Consider the following 10,759-nt stretch of genomic DNA (forward strand, 5'->3'; position numbering starts at 1 on the left):
CTACTGGACACCATCCTACTGGACACCATCCTACTGGACCATCCTACTGGACACCATCCTACTGGACACCACCCTACTGGACACCACCCTACTGGACACCATCCTACTGGACACCATCCTACTGGACACCACCCTACTGGACACCATCCTACTGGACACCATCCTACTGGACCATCCTACTGGACCATCCTACTGGACACCATCCTACTGGACCATCCTACTGGACACTATCCTACTGGACACCATCCTACTGGACACCATCCTACTGGACACCATCCTACTGGACACCACCCTACTGGACACCATCCTACTGGACCCCATCCTACTGGACACCATCCTACTGGACCATCCTACTGGACACCACCCGCCCCAGAGCTGCTGTCCCAGAGGGGGACACTGACCGGGGGACCGGGGGGGGGCATGCTCGGGACATTGCTTCAATGCTTCAGTGCCCAGGGAAGGGGTTGTTTACTGGGTCCTCTGAGTGCTCTTTAGGGGGTCACCCCCATTGGGCATGGTCTACCTGGTGGTCCTGGCACTACCTGGGCACAGGTGCATCTCTGTTCACAGACAAAGTTGATCCTTTAGCCCGGCTGGCAGAGTCTATTTGGAGTAGCGGTCAACACCAGGGGCCAGGTGACCGTGACCGATCGCCGTGCGTCCTGACCGTGGGCTGGAACACAGGGCCCCTGCTGCAGTGGCAGACCCTGGCCAAGAGCCTCAGACGGCCCAGCTTGGTGGCTTGTAGACCAGGGGACAGGGTGGCGCTGTCTACTGAAGACTCTTTATGATAGCATTAGGCTCTCTGGTACGGAGGAGTGGGCGGAAGCAGGGATTGGTTGACCCAATTGGTGTTGCTGTGGATGACAAGGGCAACGTTGTGGTAGCCAACCACAGCTCTGGGGAGGTGGCTGTGCTGAGCGGTGAGGGGAGGTGGCTGTGCTGAGCGGTGAGGGGAGGTGGCTGTGCTGAGCGGTGAGGGGAGGTGGCTGTGCTGAGCGGTGAGGGGAGGTGGCTGTGCTGAGCGGTGAGGGGAGGTGGCTGTGCTGAGTTGTGAGGGGAGGTGGCTGTGCTGAGCGGTGAAGGGAGGTGGGTGAGGCGTGCTGCTACAGGGTTAGCAGGACCACAAGGCCTGGCGCTGAGTGGTGATAAGGTGTTGGTCATTGTTGCCAACAGCCAGAATAACAGGAATATCATCATATGCCATTATCAATTTCAGGATAACTAACATCAACTCAGTCTAATTTCAGTCTAATATAAGTCAGATAAAACAAATGCCATTGTCCACCAGAGTACAATATATCTAGTAGCTATCAGCATTCACTGACTGTATACAGAAAACTGCAATTCAGGTATTTTGACAATAGGTAAGCACAATGCAATAAGCATTGTAAGAAAGCATCAAAGACATCCTAATGTTGATTTGTGTGCATGATGAAATCTTGTGTGAAGAAGGATGCCGTATCTAACTACAGCACATCCAGTACTTAGACCATATCCTCATTATGTTTTCTACATTATCACGTCCAGAATAACCATGGCAACCTATCACATGTAAAAAGTGAATAAAAACACTATACATGTGTGTGAGACAGCCCTGTGAGGGGCACTGCTTTGTGAAATGAATGGTTTTGGAGCTTACACATGCATGACATCCCCTGAAAATCATGTTCGGACTATACCGGAGTAAGACCAGAGAGAGAGAGAAAAGTCACATACTCTAGGGAAGTAAACTGGGAAAGTAAACCCCCGGGCCCACCAGGTACCTGAGTATATCTCCCTGCTCTTCAATTTCATCAGCCACCTCTTCACTCCTGCAACGATGTGAAGAAGCCCGTCAAATGCAGGGGCAAGATACAGCAACCCCCCCCCCCCAGAGACATAGTGTGAGCCAGGTCAGGGCAATAAACACACTCAATAGCTTAAGAAGATCCCCACACAGGAGACCTATTTCCCAACATGTACATATATACAGCATTTAACATTCAGTGCAATAATGACATTCAATCATTTGTTTTTACACAATTTTTGCCGCTCATCACATTATAAATAGGCATAGAACACCTTCTGCAGTAACCATTCCACCCATCAGAACACATGTCAGGTTTCTCCCCGCCTGCTTAATGTCAACAGTATGTCAGCAACTGACTGATAGAAGAGTGCTGGCGTACTCCAGAGACCAGGCATAACAGACAGATATGAACCCACCCAGCCCACCCATCTCACCCTTCCCACCCACCAACCCGCTGGCTGGCTGGCTGGCTGGCTGGCTGGCTGGCTGGCACTCCAGTCCTGCTGCTCCTGTGACTGATTTGTTTTGCCTGGGGACATCTGCTCTTACCTGTGTTCCTGTCTGGTATGAAACAGCAATGCTTCTGCAGTATGCTCGGCAGCACCTGTGGAGTAAGAGAAGAGGAGAGTGAGAAAGAGAGAGAGAGAGAGAGAGAGAGAGGGAAGGGGGGAGTGAGGGAGAGGGGAGAGAGAGAGAGAGAAAGACAGAGAGAGAAAAGGGTAATAAAACAGGGACTTACTGTATGTCACACACAAGATGAATGAGAGGGGTCTCTGGGGAAAGCGTTAACCATATGTTATGACCCCCAATTACAGCAATAGGCAACCATCTCTCACAGCATCTGCATCGTGCTGAAACAGCCCTGTATCGATGGAAAATGTGCCTCTGTGTTTGGTTTATGCAGTAGGGTGTGAAATTACAGCCCTGATGCAGATGTGTAGCTGGCCCATTGAATTCGGAGAGAGTTTTTTTTATCTCAACAGTGGCAGAAGTGGATTTTGTGGTTTGGAGTAGAATGTGTGATAGGCTTCCAATCGTTTGGAAACTCGTGGTACTGTCGAATAGAAAATCAGTTACTGCTCAATGGAGGGAGAAGACAATCAGATTCAATTCATTCCATCTGATTCAGGTCACTAAGAGAAAACCAGTTCTTTTTGAACAATAATTTTCTGCTCCATCAGCAGATTACGTACATGCCAGGGGCAGGCCCTAGCAGTCATTAGCCAACAGGGAGAGATCAGTGGGAGAGGGAATGATGTGAATGAGTGACCTAGCTACTCTCTGTCACGTCCGTGGCTAGAGCTATTCTTCCGCTTTTTCATTCAACAATATTCTTATTCACCGCAAGTACAACTTTTGGAAGAAGTATCACTGACACATAGGAAGAGCTGTGTGAATAAATCCAACAATATTCTCTTCATGTGCCCTTCTTTGTTACTTCAAATACCTCGATCTCTCCAAGTTATTTTAAGCCACACCACTGATCTTATAGGATATCATTTTAATAGAAAAAGAGTTACATATCAGGGGGCTTTTTTAAATATGAGAGGAAGAGAATATAACTTTAAAGCATAGGGTGTCTCTGTGGAGGGCCATTAATGAGCTACCACTCCGTCATACCGGAGGAACGATAGTTTGTACTGTACAGTACATCCACACTGTACAGTATGAGACCAATGTTTAATTCTGTTGAATTCAATATTACTTTATTAATCTCCAAGTGGCAAGTAGAGGGCCTTCACTATGTGTGAAAACACTGTATTCTGGCCATGGTTAGTGTGCTTTTTACAGTTGATACACATGTAGTGGAGGTGATTTGGAATCATACCCTGTGACGAGGTCTGAGACATATACTGTAAGCCTCCTTGAGGGTGTCCACTTGGTCTAATGGTAGATGCTAGGGTCTTCCAAAGCAGGAGACCGGGGCCTGAACCCCATCAGTCGGCTCACAGATAGATTCTTGCATCCCACACCCCATTACCAGACCGTCTCCCCCAATGTCTTGAGTACCTCAATAACGACCAGGTAGTATGTATCCAGTCACCTCTGTTTTATAAGCGCCTTAAATCATCCTTATTTACTCCTCTCCCACTATTCTCTGCCCAATTCATCAATTAGCACCGTGGACGCTGGTCCACAAAGAGTTGTTTTTTTAAATGACCTTTGTGTGGAGCGGGTAAGTGGATGAAAGGAGAGCAGGAGTAGCATGGCTAAATGAGAGGCTCCGCAAAACAAATGAATGATTAAGTGTTTGGCCTGCATGCGCCGGATCAAACATCAGCATAATGGGAAGAATAAAGGCTAGAGTTGGCAGAGAGAGGAGAGGAGAGGAGAGGAGAGGAGAGGAGAGGAGAGGAGAGGAGAGGAGAGGAGAGGAGAGCTGAGGAGAGCTGAGGAGAGGAGCTGTCAGGAGGCTCATCACTGTTTCACACTCAGAGAGCAAAGCCTTCCTGTTTACGCTTTAAAGGGATTGGGCCCGGAGGCAGAGATAGCTTCTAATTTCATATAAACATGTTAGGCATAATTTGTCTGTGTTTTTAAGCTCGTCGTGACAGGATTTAGGCGACTCTGCTTAACCAGGCAGATTTACAAGGAAGGAACGCTAACACAATACTCCAAATGGGACGACTGGGGGGAGGAAACAGGAGAGGAGAGACACATGTCAGGAATCAGCTTTGGGATGTGGGGTATTTCTGTGCACATTTGATTTAGACTTAGATTTTTTTTTTTGACTTGCAATTGTATTTTTGGGCTTTCATGGAGATGGGATATTACATCAAATTACAGTTGAGGGACAGGCATAACTTGAGGGCTTGTAACAGGAACCATAATTCATGATGAAAAATAATGTTGCTGCTGCCGTCTGTTTAATAGCCTGTGAGCTTCATTGCATACTGCCTGTCATTGACACGACAAGCCAAATACATTTATTGGCAAGTTGAAAGTCATCTGGGAAGCATATCTATAAAACTAATGAATAAAAGCACTCATGACTAAAGGACAAGTCTTGTGAATGAAAAGTCTTGAAAGATCTCCACTGCGCAAATTACCTGTGATGAGGTGCTATTTGCAAAGCTAGACAGTAGATAGTGTTTTTAAATTCTCAGTGCTGTGCCAATATGATTGCGTGCCATATCTCAGGGTTGTACTGTAGATAAAGAAAAGCAACATCAAGGAATCAGAGGACACACCTCCTTACTCTGCTCCTGGATGGTTCCTGTGTGTGTATGTATGTGTGTGTGTGTGTGTGTGTGTGTGTGTGTGTGTGTGTGTGTGTGTGTGTGTGTGTGTGTGTGTGTGAGGTAGGTCACTGAAGTGAAGCAAAGGAGGAACCCCAAGGCCAGATGATGATGGCACATGACAGCAGGTGGGGGTAAGCTTCTGGGAAGAGAGAGAATAGAGAGAAGGGATGGACAAGACATATTTTGAGCACCAGTAGGTTTCCTAGAAACGGGCTTTTAAGCACCAGTAGGTTTCCTAGAAACACGAGTTTCCAAGAAATTGGAAGCCTATCACATTCTTCTCCAAACCACAAAATCCACTTCTACGACTGTTGAGATAAAAAAAAAACTCTCTCCAAATTGTGTATTGTCCAAGTAGTTCTTTGTTTTTACCATTGGCTTGTCTTGTATTGATGTTTTGGAACAAGACTGTACAGCTGGTTTCACAAAGGCTATCTGAAAGTTTATACAACTACTCTGGATGGAATACAAGCATAGCATGTTGACTGCCCATAAAACAAGAGAGTTTGGCCAGTGCAGTTTCACACAAGAACAGACACTCATGACAGAGACAGAGAGAGAAAAAGACTCTACTGTAACCAATTTTAGGGCTTCTATAGAACTTCAATGGGGATTATGTAACCTCATCGGGCATCTGTAACCTGTAAGAATTTTTTGCAACATTTATCAAAATTCAATGGCAGTAAATGTGAAACTGAAAATTAATTATTTTGTTCTCCTAGGGCTGCTGTGTAACTTTAGATCAATATAATAGCGCTAAAGTTGGTTAACTTACTTCAGCACATTTTTGGGGGGAGAACACATAGCTCTAGAGTAGGGGAGAAGGAGAAGGATAGACTCCAGCTAGGAAACAACTGATGATGAACTAGTTGTGTGTCAATGCATTTTTAAAGGCATACCCCCCCCTACCTGGTCCCCTTTGACCAGTCAAGCTATATGAAGAGCAGTGATGTGCAGATCAAATGGAAGATGAGTGGCATCTTATAGTAAGTGGTGCCTCTAGGGACATTGGAGAGAGAGAGCTGAGCCAATAAACTGTATTGGCTGTCCTTAGCTCTAAAGAATATAAAACCATACAGTGGATTAAACATATATTAAAGCAGGGAAAGAAGCCTTTTTAAAATTGGTGAATTTATTCAAAGTACTATAGTTCCATACTTGCCATTCTGAAATGTGCTGACGTGCACAACCTGAAGGGTTCGTTGTGTAAACAAAGACACTGCATACAAATGGATTGTATATCGAATCTGGCTCTAAATTCTGCACACACACACACACACAAACACGCACACACACACACACACACACACGCACACACACACGCACACGCACACGCACACACACACGCACACGCACACGCACACACACACACGCACACACACACACACACACACACACACACACGCACACGCACACACACACACACACACACACGCTGGATGTGAGGCAAAAAGCCCTTCTTAAACATTTACAGTACAGCACTTGCAGTGTGTACTCTTTTATGAAGAACCCCGCTGTCGGGTTTAAAGTGCTGGTTTAAAAAGAGTGTAGAGCACTGTAGAGCACTCCACTCCCCAATCTCACTTATTTACAATGTACCACCAGAGACGTAGTGATGCTGGTAGGCATGGAGATGGAGGGAGGAAGGTTTTCAACTGTGAAAACCCCAACCTTCTCAACCATCTAAGGAAGTGTGTGGTGGGGAGAGATACTTCATGCATCCCATAGACCTACAGCAGGAAGGGCTGCTGTTGGGTAAAGCAAGCCTAAAAGCATGAGGGACTATGTTATACACACTGCTACTGCACAGCAGGGATGAGGGAGGCTGGGTACATCGTCTGCCGCTCTTGTTAGCTAGATAGGAGCAGGCGAGACACCGGGAGGAGTGCCAACAGTAGAGCATCAGAGAGGAAATGAAGACAGAGAGGGAGAGGGAAAGAGGTAGGGAGAGAGAGAGAGAGAGAGAGAGAGAGAGAGAGAGAGAGAGAGAATAGTAATAGTCACACAGCCACTTTATGTAAGGTACAGTACTGTAAACAGGCTATAACTTCACTCATGTCTATAGAAGATGAAAAATCTGATACAGCAGCAGTGACTTTTCAATTTCTATTCTGGTTTCAAATCTGTGTTAAATTCCTAAGGCGATCAAAGCCTTCCATTTAAATTCGCTTTTTTATGCAGCACGTTTTCATCCCAATGTGAAATATTGGTACAGTTACATCCCAGCGCTCTCTTATGTCATTATACCCATATCCATAAACTTCCCAGTTCCCACAGAAGTGTTTTTCCCACGCCTGACTATTAATCTCTCCAAGCTGAGCGTTCAAAGAGGAGTGCTGCGGAGGAAGCTGACAGCCCAGTGAGAGGGTTTGTTAAAGAAAACTGCACTGTCACTTCGACATTCCGCATCAGCAAACTACATTCACAGCCAAAAGCCCGTACACAGGCCTAAAGCTGAAGAACTGTACTTGTGTACTGTTATGAACTGCAGTGCAATGGACAGTCAAAACAGAAGATTGTTACATTCTTGAACGGGGGGGGAATTAGAAGGAACATAAGCTGGAGAAGTGATACTGGAGACCAATTAGCCCAACTGAACGGCTTAATTACAGTCCAACAATTACTGCTTCTGATGAAAGAAGGGATGCCTATTGCATGATCAAATTCACCACATCTGTTCCGTCATCAATAGCTAGAATATTTGCTGTGCTTTTTTACGGTAAAAGCCCATAGACTAGGCTGTAAAAGAACTGGGCATAGAGCCATGTATAATGGTATTATGCATATAACCAGCTTTCTACAAGAAAGAGCAATCATTCTCAAGTGCAGTCAGACTTGCTTTTTGCAGGGGTGTTGCGTCACTGTCAAATCTATAAATGCAGCTGGTGTTGGTAGTGCACATCAATGAGGCACAAACCTGTAATTATTACAGATAACCTTCACTGACCTCAACTTACCAAGCGACCACAGTAAATGGCATGTGAATAGGACGATATCGCCTTAGTCTTAACTTTTGAATGTGACGGTGTCCTTTTATGATGGAAAAATAACAGGCTGGTCATTATGCCTTCATCATTATGTAATTCTGAGATGAAACTGCCTCTATAAATGGCTGCGCAATTAGAGTTTAAAAAAAAATGCTACAGATAGTGCAGCATGCTAATGGTCTTGGTAATGGGTCAGAGTGACCCGGGGCTACATGAAAGCTAGCACGCTAGGCGCTAACACTTACACTGGGAGCCTGCCATGAGACACACTGACCTGACCGCTGCCGCAGCACAGCTCAGCTCCAGCCTTTTTATTCTTCTGCAACCTTCTGCTGAAGCCAGACTGATAGAGATGATGGGTGGCATTCATTAGATGAGGAAGACAGAGAGAGAGAGAGAGAGAGAGAGAGAGAGAGAGAGAGAGAGAGAGAGAGAGAGAGAGAGAGAGAGAGAGAGAGAGAGAGAGAGAGGAAGAGAGGGAAGCTAGAGATGGGTTGATAGTGATGAGGGTGAAAACGACAATGAGACAGAAAATGTGTACCTCACTCTGTGCCACCTCTAGACCATGACATCATTGACAGTACCCAACCATAGCCACTGTGTGTGTGTGTGTGTGTGTGTGTTTCTCCAAATGGTTTTATAATAACACCAAAGCCTATGATAGAATAGCTAAACAGGACACCCACTGATAACTGTCTGGCAACTATGTTCGCTTATGAATCTTAGGCAATAAATCCCAAATAACAAGCTACAGTACCTACTATCCACAGGAGTCGCTGTCAGGAAAACAAGTAGTTTCTTTCTTGCTTTCAATAGTCAAGAAGTAGTTTTTAATTAGGCACTCGCAATGAGGCAATTGCCAAGCTAGGATGAAAAAGGCCCACCTGCTGTGATGTGCTATCATTGCCTGGCATTGAAGCACACACGCATGCACGCACGTACGCATGCACAGACACACTATACTATCACACAAACACATGATGACCATTACACTTGGCAATCTTGATACAGCAACTGAACTGCTCATTTTACACCATGTCTGCCTCCCCTCTCTCCCATTCATTTCATCTCATTACACAGTTCTTGCCTCCTTGCCCCCCCCACAGTGGTCTGCCATGCCTGGTCTCACACACTCACATAATGAATGACCACGGGGGGACACTTTGCAAGGACCTGGCACACAGGACGCTCATAATGCCACATGGCAGAAAATGCAGTTTCCATGTTCCAACTGAAAAGGATCTCCAAGACGGTTCCCCGTCCAGACAGAAACAGGCAGAAACACCGGCGGATGATGCACCACTTAGCCTATTTCCCCCCTCTCTCCCACAGAGCTGCCTGTCATTGAAGAACAACACGTTGGCTACTTCTATGCGCTGAAAATGTAAGACTCGCTTCTTTGTCTGATTGAAGAAGGGGAGACTGTTTAGGAAACACCAGGTAAACACCGATGGGTTTGAAAAGATGTTCGGCGATGGGATTGTTCAGCTTTTGGGGGAGTGTGATTAGATGCACATTTCAATGCACACCTATTTTTAGCCTCCCACTATTGACTATGATGTCTGTAGAATATTTGCAGCACTCTCACTCACTGTACTGTGTGTGGACAATTGTTTGACAGCAATGATATAACCAAAGAGGCATATTACTAAGCCTCCTAGTATGTTCAATCAATAACTTCAATATGATGGTATAGATTCATTTTGAGGACGTCAATAGTGCATATTTGCAAAGTATGCAAAAAAATGTTTTTTGGTGAATCAGCATGCTTGACAATAGAACCAGGCATAAGCTATGACAGTAATTCCTATTCTATATTGATGTCCCTCCAAAAGAATAGGCTGAACCCAGCCCAGTAGATAAATATTGATGAGTAGCTAACAAGCAGCAATTCTCATGGAATCTTATTGTCCCTGTGATATTGAATGGTTTCCAACAATGCATTCAGAACTAAGGGATTATGTAACGTGTTTACACAGGTCCCCTCTGAGAGACTGACTAGTCAGCCACAGAGCCAGAGATATACTCTACAGAGCTGCCTTTCTTATCTGAACCTGAGCTAAGCTGAGTTCTCCCTCCATCCACAGTACACAGTGCAAGGCAAGCAAGCGAACCGGCGGCAGCACCACCCGCCGCCACCACCACCACCACCACCACCACCACCACCACCACCACCACCACTATGGAGGTTCAGCTACAGAGATAGACAGCAGCACATTGTAAGTCTGACAGATGGTCACAGGAGTTTGTGTGATACTCTGTGAGTCATGTGTCTGACATCCATTTCTGGAGGTCAACATTTGACAAAGCGGGCTGTTTTCTGCCTGAAAAGTTCCAGCACTGTCCTCCGGGATAAAGTTCTGCAATGCAACCATGGAAGCAAGGCAGAGCAGTGGTGTTTGTGAACAGGCATGCCATGTGCATTAGGCAGCACATCACTCTTTCTAGAGGATAGTTGATTCAAATCATCTATCAAAATTATTACACAGTAATGGATGCTGATCATCATACATGGACAATTAAGGCTATGCAATTTAGATATAAAATGTTCAGACCCACCCATTTCACAAGTGAACGTCTCCCTCTGACCTGATAAAACATATATATTTACATGATCCTAACGATTTGATGAGCCAAATTCACTAAATCGGCAACCCTGACTTTTTAAAATAACTGATTATGTATTCTAAATAAATAATAAGAGATGATAATACCTTCTTCAAAGCTGACATTCTAGG

The 10,759-nt window shown here is 45.4% G+C and overlaps 1 protein-coding gene across 1 annotated transcript in view; it reads right to left on the reverse strand.

The window, feature by feature from the left end:
- dlgap2a (discs, large homolog-associated protein 2a) overlaps positions 1-10,759 on the reverse strand; it is a gene marked incomplete at its 3' end in the record, with an annotated part of 170,023 nt that extends 159,264 nt beyond the window's left edge. Inside the window, exons 1-2 of the mRNA XM_080549511.1 lie at positions 10,736-10,759; positions 2,342-2,396 (exon numbers count right to left, since the gene is read on the reverse strand). Of these exons, the coding sequence (XP_080405637.1) occupies positions 2,342-2,396; positions 10,736-10,753 (73 nt within the window). The 5' untranslated portion in view covers positions 10,754-10,759. The remainder of the gene's footprint in view (positions 1-2,341; positions 2,397-10,735) is intronic.

This window comes from Nansenia antarctica (assembly GCF_963989245.1).
Source record: "Nansenia antarctica genome assembly, chromosome: 1".
Lineage (NCBI taxonomy): Eukaryota > Metazoa > Chordata > Actinopteri > Argentiniformes > Microstomatidae > Nansenia > Nansenia antarctica.